General features: G+C 40.6%; 1 protein-coding gene across 2 annotated transcripts in view; it reads left to right on the top strand.

The window, feature by feature from the left end:
* GFPT1 (glutamine--fructose-6-phosphate transaminase 1) overlaps positions 1–13,584 on the top strand; it is a 52,894-nt gene that overhangs the window by 30,366 nt on the left and 8,944 nt on the right. The window contains exons 7-15 of one of the 2 annotated variants that reach the window (XM_073325269.2): positions 41–102; positions 1,214–1,293; positions 1,402–1,455; positions 5,947–6,052; positions 7,443–7,606; positions 8,012–8,107; positions 8,485–8,582; positions 9,895–10,015; positions 12,276–12,433. In XM_073325269.2, coding sequence (XP_073181370.1) covers positions 41–102; positions 1,214–1,293; positions 1,402–1,455; positions 5,947–6,052; positions 7,443–7,606; positions 8,012–8,107; positions 8,485–8,582; positions 9,895–10,015; positions 12,276–12,433 — 939 coding nt within the window. The remainder of the gene's footprint in view (positions 1–40; positions 103–1,213; positions 1,294–1,401; positions 1,456–5,946; positions 6,053–7,442; positions 7,607–8,011; positions 8,108–8,484; positions 8,583–9,894; positions 10,016–12,275; positions 12,434–13,584) is intronic. The other variant, XM_073325270.2, reaches the window with a different exon arrangement.

Below are 13,584 nucleotides of genomic sequence, written 5' to 3'. Positions count from 1 at the left end.
AAATGGAACAATAATTTGTATATTTCTCCTTTCTTTCCAGGAAGGTGCTTTTGCCCTTGTGTTTAAAAGTGTCCATTACCATGGTCAAGCAGTTGGCACCAGGTAAAGATGGATATTGTCTCTCTCAATAGACAGTATTTCCCTTTTAATCACGATCATAGCCAATAGAGTTTTTTAACTCCTCTCCCTTCTTGTTGATGATGGCTGGTGTATCAGTCAGAGGAGAGTGACATGGAGGATGCTCTTACTGCACTGTGTGAGAATCTGAATTTTCTGTGTTGCTTACTTTTTTCTCCTCTCTTTCCCCTCATCTCTACATCTCAGCACGAAACTCTTCAAAAGGTCTCTTTTTGAGAAATACTTCAATTCCAGATTCGTGGTCAGAATCTCACTTATTCTCATGTACAACTGGTCTGAAATAACCTAGGTGTCTCGGCCTTTGGGGCATGCCACGAGGCAAATGTGTTTGTGAAGGCTGCTGTGGAGGTTGGCCTTGGAGAGAGAAGTCAGATTTGTGGGTCGGGGACTTGTTTTTGTAATGTATGGCAGTGGTACCTAAAGCCTTGGATGAACACCCCTTTTATTTTTATTTTTATTTTTTTTAATAAAGTGTGCTAGTTTGGTTTTCAAGTGTATCATGCGAATGCCTTAATAGAACCTCTAAATACCACACTTAGACTTTCGAAAGCCAACCAAGAAATTTAGCCATGCTATTCCCATTAATTTTAACTAAAGTCGTGTGGCTAAATCCCTAATAAGCTTTGAAAACCTCAACTTTAGTATCTGCCATTAGGCGCATATAACGGACAATAACCATTCAAAGTACTGGCTTGAGCATGCAAGTGCAGGATTTCAGTGTGCTATTTAAGTGCTCATATTAGGGAATCTGCCCCAGTTTTAAGTCTTTATGTTGCTTTTAGCCTTTGCCTTCATATCCCATTGTCTAGCTCTGTTCCTGGAAAGGATGAAGGCTAAATTTGTATTTTTAATTTGGGGAAGGTTAGTGGAACTGAGATCAGAATTTTGTCCTATATCTTGCAGCCTCCTTCACTTTTATTAACTAATTGATTGTTTGTGAGGCGATTCAATAAAACAAGCTGGATGAGGTTAAGTGGTTTAGATACCTTGGTGTCGAACAACAGTCCCTTGAGTTTAAGGTTTCTACGTTGAAGCTACATGTGTCATCAGTTACAGCTCCATGTTTCGTTTGCAGACGAGGAAGCCCCCTGCTGATTGGAGTTCGAAGTGAACACAAGCTCTCCACTGACCACATTCCAATCCTGTACAGAACAGGTAAATTAGAAGTGACTGTTTCTCTTTTAATTTATATTGTTACACTATTTAAAATGATTATTTTCACTGATTGTGTGAAGTTATTTTTCTTTCTTGTTACACTTTCAGCTGGGCAATCTATGGATCATTCTATTGATGGAATATCCATAGAAGCGGAGAAAGGTGCCTACTTGAGACATCCCTTTAATACTACAAGTTCTGCTGATTTTTTCTTAGAAAACGAATTGAAAATAAGGGAAAATAGAACTGCCTCTTTAGTATGTGGTTATTGCTTTCCATGTAGCAAAGTGAAACAAACCAGAAAATAAGGATTTTTCTCTTTGAACACCACAAATAAAAACAAAGAAACCAAAAACACCTTTTCCCCAAGTTTCAGTGTTCTAGTGATTCTGAACGTGTACATAGTACATTGTGAGCATTAACTTAGCGAACTGATGTTTTAGGTATAGGTTCTTTCATAAATTGCAAGCGGCATTATTCACTGCATGAAAGAGTGAATAAGTTTAAAAAAAAAAAAAAGTAAAAGTAAAAAAAAGTAAAAAGACATTAAACCCCAAGGGAATTAGAAACCACTTTCATGCTGGGAAATCTTGTCACTGAAGCAGAACTGTGTTTTGAGCACAGCACATCATGGATACAGTGAGGTTCGAATTGCAGCTTGGGTTTATTTCCCTTTTGCTCCTTGTATCCTGACTCTTTTACAAAACTGTGTGCTTTGAGTTTGGGGTGTGCCTTTAGCTCCAATGAATCATTATTTATTAACCAGCAAATCTGTAATCCATTTCTGTTTTAAAAATAACCTTTCACTTATGATCTGACAGAGTGTTCAGCTAAATTAGGAGACTTCTGTATTTCAGGAAAAGGATGGGGCTTGGAACTCACCTGGTATAAATCAGCAGGACTTCATTGTCAGTAGAATCATAGAATATTAGGGTTGGAAGAGACCTCAGGTGGTCATCTAGTCCAATCCCCTGCTCAGAGCAGTACCAATCCCCAACTAAATCATCTCGGCCAGGGCTTTGTGAAGCTGGACCTTAAAAACCTCTAAAGGATAGAGATTCCACCACCTCCCTAGGTAACCCATTCTGGTGCTTCACCACCCTCCTAGTGAAAGTGTTTCCTAATATCCAACCTAGACCTCCCCTGCTGCAACTTGAGACCATTGCTCCTTGTTCTGTCATCTGCCACCACTGAGAACAGCCGAGCTCCATCTTCTTTGGAACCCCCCTTGAGGTAGTTGAAGGCTGCTATTAAATCCCCCCTCACTCTTCTCTTCTGCAGACTAAATAACCCCAGTTCCCTCAGCCTCTCCTCGTAAGTCTTGTGCCCCAGCCCCCTAATCATTTTCGTTGCCCTCTGCTCGACTCTCTCCCATTTGTCCACATCCCTTCTGTAGTGGGGGGGACCAAAACCGGACGCAATACTCCAGATGTGGCCTCCCAGTGCCGAATAGAGGGGAAGAATCACTTCCCTCCATCTGCTGGCATTAGTACCTGGTTGCAAGCATAGTCATTTCATGGTTGAAATTTGTGGGCTTGTGCCAGTGGAGAATTTGAACCTCAATGCTGTTAACGTTCTTCCTGTACCAGTGGCTCACCCAGGTAGCCTTTATTAACTACATCCCCTTTTAACTTGGGGACAACTGGTTATCTGAGTAGACCGTGGTTACAATTACATTTAATGTAAACCAAAGGAGAGGTGGCGTGCAAAAGTGTGCTGTTCAACAGGTTTCCCTGGAAGTTAGTGTTAATGGGTAAAAATTGCCAACATCCCATGTTCTAAAGTGACATAGGCATTTGAAAAACCAAAGCCCATTGACTTTAAATGGGAGTTAGTTTCTTGGAAAATGTCTTTGACTTTTAACAATTTTACCCAAAGCCTCAAGTTAAAATAGACGGGGAGGAGGGAACAACCCAGAACTAACCAAATTCTGGTGAAAGTGCTGTCTTTGAGAAATATTGAGGGGGCAAATTTGGTAAGCCTAAGATTTGCGGTGTAGCACAGACCTAGAAGTACAGCGTGCTGACTCCACGAGGTGCTGGGAAGGGGATAAGACTTCATAATTGCATAGGGCTGAATGTAATTTTATGTGAGAATCATAGAAGATTAGGGTTGGAAGAGACCTCAGGAGGTCATCTAGTCTAACCCTCTGCTGAAAGCAGGACCAACACCAGCTAAATAGCGAGCGACCTCAATAAGATGGCAGTGTTAGGAAGTTTTTGAGGGTGTTGAAGCTACTGAGGCAATCGTGGACCCAGGCGCTGTAGGGCTCCTAGTTATTGTTAACTCTTGAAGTGTAAGGAGTAGGTGATTTCTGCTTCCTTCCATCTTCGTACACACAGGTAAAAGTTCTGTGGCATGCCACAGTCTGTCTAGTTAAAATGCAATAAACTGGTTGGTTTCTCACTTCTGAGAAACATTTCACATCTGTGATAGGAACTTCTGCTGACAATAGGGTTTCATATTATCCCTAGGAATTATCTACTATGGTTTTAATCGGACAGTGACATTAACGTATGCCAGTCTCTCTTTGCAAATGTCTCTTAAAGCAATTTCAAATCTAGCCTTGCTCAAGTAAGCCTAGAGAATAGCTCCTATTAAGTAGAATTAATATTAGTCTGTGCTATGTTAGCATTTTAAAACTAACATATGCTGAACATTGCTACAATGGAGGTTGATGTGGTATCAAAATATGCTCAGCAGTTTTTCCTCCGAGGGATTTTGAACTGCTTGTTTTTTTCTCCCCCGCCCCCAATTGTCTGCAAAATCTCCTCTCTATTTTTTTGCCCCTGGTGCAAGCCCCGAGTAGGCAATAGCGGTCACTGTTCTGAAGGGAAGGAATTGCTGCTGTGTTGATGTTAGATTCTAATAAGTGGCAGCCAGGCAATCCTTATCATATATCCACTGACGATATGCAGCTGGCTTTGGTTTGCTGAGACTGAACTACTTAAGTGCTGAGGACTGAAAGCTTGAATCTAATGGAAAGCAGTGCCAGCATAATAAAGATGATGCAGTGAAATGTCCTACCTGGGGAAAGAAAATTTGCATGCTTCAATCAAGGGTGGGCAGTTGTTTATTTGGAGAATGGCCACTGGCACCATCGGTCTGCCTTTTCTGGTGGTTGTGTTCTTTGTTTTCTGATTTGCAAATTGAAAGGAACATAAAAATCTGAAGTGTTCTGAACTGTTTGTTTCGTGGAACTTCCTTAATTCTTCCTCAGTATCAACATGAAAGCAATGTTTTTGATTTTAGAAAAATGGTTTTGGAAAACTTAACTAAATTGAAGTTGTATTGATTTGAATATTAGCTATTGTTGGAGGGGTTTATTTGAATAAATGAAGTACGTGTTCTGTAACTGAAACGTTACCCAGTGTATGCTATTTTAGTACAAGTAAAATAATCAAGCCTGTAGGGTGTATTCCTTGTAGAATATGTCAATTTAAAATTTGTCATCCTTTAATTTGAGACAGAATAGAAAAGAGGAACTTGTAGGATAACCCATCTATCCTCTGTGACTTCTCTTTATCACCCCCTGCCGATGCAAGGTTGCTCTCTCTGGCATGTTTAGTGTTTTGTCCAAGTTCAAATGTTAGTCTTAGTCATTTCTCTTGGACTATACGACAGTCTTAGTCTTCACTGGTAAATAATTTCTTGAAGTTAAGAAAAAAAAATTCTAGAGCAGGTTTAAAAATGTTGAAATCCTGGAGAGAATTTTCAGTGAAATTTTAGGGTTTTGGAAAAATTTCTACCAACGTCGCAAAAATGTCTCCGACGGCTCATTGGTGTTAGTCACGCCTCCATGGACCAACAGAAATAATTCCTATGAGCTGTTAAATGTGACTGCCCAGCCTGCAGGCTGCCAGTGTTACAAGCTTGGACCAAAACTATGAGCAGCTCTACTTCTGGTCTCGCGTGAACAGTACTGAGCTCTTGTACTCCATGGCCTTTGTACGAATGCTAACAGCAAATGGACCAGGAGAAAGAGAGTTTGCTTTTGGGTTGCATCTTTTGAGCCACACTGAGGACAATGTGATTGCACAGATGTAACTGAGGGAAGAATGTGGTGTGGAGCATTTTTATTAAACATGGGGATGTAGAGTAGAGAGAGTCCCGCTTGCCTCTCAAACACCACGGTGAGTGTGCACAGCAGTTGTTAAAAAAGAAAAAAGTTTAGACTTGTAGGCAGGACAGAGTGAGTGAACAAATATTGGTATCTAACAAATGTGAAACTTTGTGAAATGATTTTTGAGTCATTTTTCAGAGTAGAATCATACAGAGACTTCCTAGTTTAGTTCTTGTAGTTTGTTTATAGAGCACTTCAACACAAGTATGGAACATACCTATAGTATGTTTAATGTCAAGTTAGAGTTAAGCCAAAAAGCTTTCAGTGCCGTATAAGCAAACTAAGAAAGGGCTCGAGAATGGGAACAAATAATACGTGACCCAGAAAAAAAATCCTGAATTGCTTTTGCTAAGCCTATTTTCCATGGGTGTTAAATTGACTGTAGCCCCTTGACTTTCAACCAAAATGTCAAGTGTTCAAAATCATGCTTCATGTTGGTGCTGTGATCAAGATTGACACACTTCAGCGTGCGTTCTTTACTGTGGAAGCGAGCGCGACACTGGTTGCTAGTACCGTGTATAACGTTACAGGTAAAGACAAGAAAGGAAGCTGCAGCCTCTCCCGTATCGACAGCACCACCTGTCTTTTCCCTGTTGAGGAGAAAGCTGTGGAGTACTACTTCGCTTCTGATGCGAGGTGAGAGTCTTCAGCGCCTTGTAGTGGGTTCCAAGACCGTCATCGACATGCCCTTTAAATTCAGAGCCCTAATGTGTAACCTGGGTTACAATCGTTGCTTTATCGGTACTTAGCAAAGGGTGTGTAACGACTTTCATAGCGTCTTACAAACATCAGCTAGATGTCACGTACTTGCCATTCATAAATTGCGTGCCCCCCTCTACTGATGGTGGGGAGGGGGTGAAAGGGAGCTTAAATAAGACTCTGTTAAAGAAATGAAAGCTTATATTATTCCTGTGGCATTGTCCTAGCACGAGTTCTTCAGTTAATATGATTCCAGAGGTGAGCAATGGGAATCTTGTGAAGACAGTGGCCTAGATTAAAAAGACAGACCCAGAAATTACCAGGAGAGTTGTAAAAAGAAAAGGAGGACTTGTGGCACCTTAGAGACTAACCAATTTATTAGAGCATAAGCTTTCGTGAGCTACAGCTCACTTCCTCAGATGCATATCGTGGAAACTGGCAGTTTCCACGATATGCATCCGATGAAGTGAGCTGTAGCTCACGAAAGCTTATGCTCTAATAAATTGGTTAGTCTCTAAGGTGCCACAAGTCCTCCTTTTCTTTTTGCGAATACAGACTAACACGGCTGTTACTCTGAAACCAGGAGAGTTGTGTAGTTCTTCTACAGACTCTGTGCAGGTCGAATTCCCTGTATCCCCTAAAATGTCTTTTATGTTAACCTTACTGGAGGCTAAAAGAGAGTGGTAAAAAACTAACCTTGGTGAAGCCGTTGGTCTTTAGCATGTTAGTAAAGTAACTATGTTTGTTCCAGAAACACATGTAAGTGGGACCATAACTGACTTCTGCGGCTCCTTTCATCTGAGGATTTTGAAGAGTTTTACACATACAGCCTTAGGATACCCATGTGTCTTATCCCCGTTTTTACAGGGAGATTAAGTGACTTGCCCAAGGCCATTGTTATGCTAGGTAAACAGGGTTAACTATAACCAGCTGGTGTATTTAAATATGGTTTGCCCTGTCCAAAGACGTGTTTAGGGACATGGGCATGTTTAAAATCACATCAGTTAAAAGCTTGTATTTTCAAACCTATTTTTCTGGTGTAAAAATGGCCCAAGTCAACAGCAGAGGTGGGAACAGAATCCAGTAATGCTGGTTCCCAGTCCACAGCTTGCAATGATTAGACTACACTGTTGCATAATTCACTTTGCCTAAGGAATTCATAGAGATTTCTTAAAGTGGGGCCTTAAATTAATCTAATAATGACACACTAAAAAGTGAACTGTGCAACTTCTTTAAATAAATGGTACGTTTGATTATGGACTCAGCTCTAGCCCTCATCCCCTTTGTGAAGTAGTGTCCTGTGGCAACTGGTCTCTTCTCTTTATAGTGCTGTCATTGAGCACACCAACAGAGTGATTTTCCTTGAAGACGATGACGTAGCAGCTGTGGTGGACGGTCGTCTTTCTATCCACCGGATCAAACGCACAGCAGGCGACCACCCTGGGCGTGCAGTCCAGACCCTGCAGATGGAACTTCAGCAGATCATGAAGGGTAAAAGTTCTTCACCATTTAAATATGGGGCCATTCCCTGCCATCGGGAACCGGTGGTTTAATAACCAACACTGTGGCGCTGAGGATTCTCTCTCTCATTGAGAAGCATCCCTTGTTTCGCAGATTGGTCCCCAAGAACTTGCCATTTTGGATCAGCCCATGAGTCCATCAAGTCCGGTGTCTGATCTCCAGCAGTGACTAATTCCTGATGCTTTGGTGAAAGGTGAAATAACAGCATCATGCACCTTTCCTGTGACACAGTCATGTACAGGAGTGAGAAAAATCACTCCAGACCATTCTGACAAACAGCATGTTCGCTCCCATGTGTTCACCTGTTCATTGTATTAATGGTATAAAGAAGTTTCCATTGTGTGCATGTGTGGTTTTTTGTGTTTGTTTTTTTAGGTAACTTCAGTTCATTTATGCAGAAGGAAATTTTTGAGCAACCAGAATCTGTTGTTAACACAATGAGAGGAAGAGTCAACTTTGATGACTACACTGGTAATTTAAATGAATCCTTTTACAGTTTTAAATCCAGTGCCTGCCAAATTTGGGGTGGTGTGGTGTAGTGTAGAGTAGAGTAGATTAGATGTGTGGCCTAAGAGAAGGAAGTCCGATATCTATGTAAGAGGAAGTGCCGTTACGTAGAAGGGGCCTTCTGTAGCCGTGTCAGGAGAGTTCATTCTCTCTGCTTGACAGGCTTGCCAAAGCCATATGATGGCTTCTACTATGTGGGCACCTTCTTTGCTAGAAACAGACTGAGACACTCCAGCTCTTTTAACCTAAGAGGATACAGAGCTATCAGAGGGGCCCCGGAGATCAGTGTGTTATGTGTGTCTTGAGCGACTTGGCCATTGTTACTTTTTCATCCGTTACAGTGAATCTAGGCGGGTTGAAGGATCACATCAAGGAGATTCAGCGGTGTCGACGTTTAATCCTGATTGCTTGTGGGACAAGTTACCACGCCGGAGTTGCCGTAAGTGGTTGTCACTATTTCCTTGCAAACCGTGGCTGAATTAGCTGCTGGTATTATGTATATTGAGTGAGTTGTACTATAGAAATATATACTCTGCGGCCAGATTTTCCATGGTGTTTTAAGGAGCCCAAGTCACTTTTGAAAATTGAACTTAAGTGCTTATGAAAATTTTACCTGTAGTTTTCTTTATTCTTATAGAAAACTTCTGAAAACAAAACTTCTTATCATACGGTAAAATTAGCAAGGAAAGGGACAAAGTAATAATAGCGAGAAGGCTTCAGAAAGTTAAAAGCTGCCCGAGGGGCACATCTGACTTGCTCCTTTGCCATTTATATATGTTCTAGGGTTTGTTTAGGGGAAGTTCAATGGCTTGTGTTGTACAGGAGGTCAGACTAGATGATCACAGTGGTTCCATCAGGCCTTGGAATCTAGGACTCTGTGCAGGCTTTGATGGAATATTATCAGAGAGAGCCATTCACAATGCAGTGGTTCTACTTTATGCCACAGCGTTTCGTAAACACTTGCAGATTCAGGGCCGAGTTCAAACCATGTGTAACCCTGCTCCTCTGAGATACGATATAATCGCGGGGCACAAAGGTACGGCTCTTATTCAAACATCGTTGGGTCACAGCAGGATAGCCCCTATACCTGGGATTCAGGAGGCTCCATAAATTTGCTAAGGAATAAAATTTTTTTAAGGATGATAGTACATTTAAAAAAAGTCAAACTTAAACTGAGCTGCATTCAATTAGTTCATGAGAACCCGAAAATGAAACGGACACTCATCTGGCTAGTTTCATGATCCAGGGTAAGGGTCCCTATGCCAAAGGGCTGTTTGTGTCTTCTGTACTTGTACAGCACAGTGGGGTTCAGGTCTATGGCTAAAGCCCCAAGGTTGAAATAGGTTTGCAGTTTTTCCCCGGTACGGAGTAGTGTTTCAGTAATGTTATTTCCAAATGAATGCCCAGGTTGGAGTCTATACGTTGTCCTCAGGCAGGTTGCACTCAAGCAGATTTTGTAAAATAACTTGACTTTTTAAACAATTTTTGATATAAGCAGCTGTGTGGTGTTTGTCAATAGTACTTCCTCTACTCCAGTTTGTGGGTCTGCCCCTATAGATCTTTTTGCAGTGTCGAGGTCATAAGTAACCTTTCTTATTACTGGTCTAGTGAATAGTCTTGGGTTATATTTTCATTAACCTGCATAATGGTATTTTGACTGTAATATTTCCCAGTGCTTGGCAATTTGAAGGCTTCTTTTGTTAAAATGTGTTTGAACACATTGTAACTTCCTGACATCTCTCTTTTACCAGACTCGTCAAGTGCTAGAAGAATTGACTGAATTGCCTGTTATGGTTGAACTAGCCAGTGACTTTTTGGACAGAAACACTCCAGTCTTCAGAGATGACGTCTGCTTTTTTATCAGCCAGTCAGGTAGGGTCACGCCTGTACTACTAAGGAGAAATCCATAGGACCAAATTCTGCTGTCGGAGAGTAGGATTGCGTGGGGTGTACACCACTGTAGAAATTGGCCCATAGAGATGGAAAGGCTCATCTCATCCATCTTCATACCAGTGCAGGATTGATTCCTAGTGTGTTTTGTCTAGTCCAGTCGCAAATGTGGCAAAAATTATTGTACCCTTTCTGGAGAGAACTTGCTCTCATGTGGAATATCAGGTTAAACACTACTCCATTCCCCCTTTTTAAATGTTTTCTTATTGTTCCTTTAAACAAACAACTATAGGGGCCTTATCCAGTAGCTTTTGAAATCCATCAGGTCCAGAGAGAGAAATGAAATGCATAATAGAAATCATTATACAAGAATATATAAAATAATAAATCACCCATTGGAATGGAGCATATGCTAAAACACACACTGAGGCTAAAGAATAAATGGTCTCCTTAGTGGGCTACATTACACTGAAATCAGATGAATACATTTTTAATATTATACGGCACTTGCAACAAAACACGGTGATTATTCTCTTTTGTGGTGTCCTGTTATCTTGAACTTTAATATGAAAAGCCATAGTGGGAAAGAAATAGTGGGTTTTTTTCCTTCTTTCCCATCACTATATGCTAGGGGGAGAAAAGGCAGTGAAATTAAATTGTGTTATCAAAATAAAAAAGCCACCAGTGGCCAATTTAAAATATTAATAAATTCTTAGTCAGTCAGTGGGGTTTTCTGGTAGTAAAGATTAACTTGTTTCAGCAGTGTGTTTCCTGGGTGCATGTGCTGACAGTTTAATCCTTCAGCCAGTCGGACTATCCCAACTTTCACTCGCGTTTTCTCTAGGAACAATGCCCTCTGTTTCTAACACGGTTCGTGTTTGTGAGTGCCACGGCACACGCGTCCCCTTGAAACTTGGATGTAACCAAGATACAGGATTCCTCTGAGATCTGCATTATTCTTGCTGTCTCACGAGAGCAGAATACTGCTGACTAGCTCCAGATGCTAGAAAACCAAAGTAAATGTTGAGGTCACAAATACCCCTCCCTAAATAGTTGCTTTAGCCTTTTAAAAATTCTTCAGGCTGGTGGTGATCTAAGCGTTATAGCATGCAGACAAGGATTTCTGAATATTGGTACATCATAGTAAAAGTAGAATCTACTGATTTAACCTTATTTTTATTACTTCTTGATGCAACTTACACTGTACAGATGCAGTTAGAGAGAATGCTCCTTGGGGTATTATTTATTAACACATTCCAGTAAGACATGGCAAAATTAAGGAATTTTTCTTTCTAATATTGTCTCTGGGGTTTAGCTCTCTGTGCAATAGAAGTGGATCATCAATACAGTTTTCTCCTTAGTTGAATCAAGTTGTTCAGAGGCTGTAAATAGCTGCAGAATTGTCATACTTTGTCTCCAAAGAAGCCCTGACTCTCTTCTTCCCCTCTGATGTAAACAATTGACGGAGCCAGCCCCATTTCATATAGTGTACACCCTGGGCCTTTGAGATATTACTTTTAAAATGGCATGGCATTTAAGCCAGACCCAGGCCAGATTGTGTGACCAGAATACCCCTGCCCTTAGGCCAGACCCATAGTTTTGAACAGGCGATAGATACAAAACCATGTATTTTAGGGGGGAGGAAACAACCAAAAATGTAGTTTTGACAGATTGCAGCAGAACTTTGTAATAAAGAATATTCGAGGCATTGCGGGGGTTATAAGGATTCAAATATGACTTGGAATAAGTGCGACCTTACGGGCCAAACTCCTCCCCTCCTCCTCGTCTTGCTTTTAGAGTTTGTTGGCAGTAGATAATTTTGAATTGGTGCATAGCAGGGTGTTATAAACTGTATGACATTTATCCTTTGCATCTAGTTGTTAACATGGTTTAAGATATTGCATAGTTAGTATACTTGGTCCAAATTAACTTGCAACTATACATATATTAAATAATTTGATGAAGTATAGTGTGAATTACTAATAACCAAGGCAAAAGAGATCTATTTTCATTATAATTTACAAGACATTTACCATTCCTGCTGAACACTTTCCATTACACTAAACTAATGGCACTCCAAGCATAGGGTAATTGTTGATCTCCTTCAGACCCCAATATTGCAAACTACAGTGTCATCCTGAAACTTCCACTGACCTATTTGACTTTCAGTGTCCTCCAGTGCTTGTAACGATCTTGTCTGTAACTGAACTTAAAGTGTGACCATGTAAATTAATCTTTGCAGGCGAGACAGCAGATACTTTGATGGGTCTTCGGTACTGTAAGGAAAGAGGAGCCCTCACTGTAGGAATAACTAATACCGTGGGCAGCTCCATATCCAGGGAGACAGACTGCGGCGTCCATATCAACGCAGGACCAGAGATCGGTGTGGCCAGCACGAAGGTGAACACCAAATAGATAGTTCTCGCATTCATTTAAAGTATAGTGGACTGTGCTTTTTATTCTAACTGAAGCTTTTTAACTATACTTAGACTGCATGGTACTTCACATTGTGAGATTTTAGCAGTTTCTGCATATTCAAAAAACCCTCCCACTTGTGTTTGTAGTAGTTTTAGTCTTATTCAATTTGTACTGACTTCCATTGAGCCACAGAATGCTATGATGGAATTAGTCTTAATATTTTAAGTCAGGGAACAAAGCAAACTCATTCTTTGATCCAGGGATATGTAGATTTAAAAAAAACCAAAAACTAAAGAACAATAAGGCTTATTAGTTTCTAAAATCAAGCATTTTATTTTAAACTGTTTCGATCTTAGTACATGAGTCAGAGGAATTAAAAATAAGAGCTAAAATTGCTCTGTACACAACAGGAAATCTGGATTATATACATTGCCTATCACATATCTATTGTACAGCCTACCTGTGCATTTTTAAGGGAATCAGGGAGTTTTAACAGAAGGAAAGAGAGAGAATCATGCTGCTAACACACAAAGTGGAACACCTTGTTACTACTTGGGTGGCTAACCACCATCTTGCTTTTCCTTCCAAATCTGTCCATATTTAAAGAGACCAGTAGTTTATTTTTTTATAGAAAAAGTTAGTGGAACCCTATTTTTATTTAAGCTAGTTTAAAATGTGCTAATTTAGTGGCTCTTGGCACATGTACAATCCAGATTCTGCTATAAATCTGTAGTAATCATTCACGTTGATGGAGTTGCACCTGCAGAAGTGAAAGGAGAATCAGTCCTGTTAACATTAAAATCATACTGTGATCCACTTAGTATTCCCCCCTGCAGTTAAGACTTCCCAGCTGCCTCTTCAGGGACTCTTCCATGAAACAAGAGATGTAAATCAAATTATACCATGCTGGGACTGCAGTGGACTAACAAGTTCCAAATTTGAGAACCCCCATTAACCTCCATGTGTTCAGCCCCTTCCCCTTAAAACCAAATGCTGTGATATTACAAGGAAAGAGAAGGTCGCTGCATAATTCACACTGAAGGCAGCGGTCTTAGCCCTTGGTAGACACTTTTACATCTCTACTCTTCCTGTTCTCTGTGGCGCTTGTATATCACCTTCATGCTCATACAGTA

The sequence above is a fragment of the Lepidochelys kempii genome, chromosome 26, assembly GCF_965140285.1.
Source record: "Lepidochelys kempii isolate rLepKem1 chromosome 26, rLepKem1.hap1, whole genome shotgun sequence".
NCBI lineage: Eukaryota > Metazoa > Chordata > Testudines > Cheloniidae > Lepidochelys > Lepidochelys kempii.
This window is presented reverse-complemented; position numbering and strand designations above follow the sequence as displayed.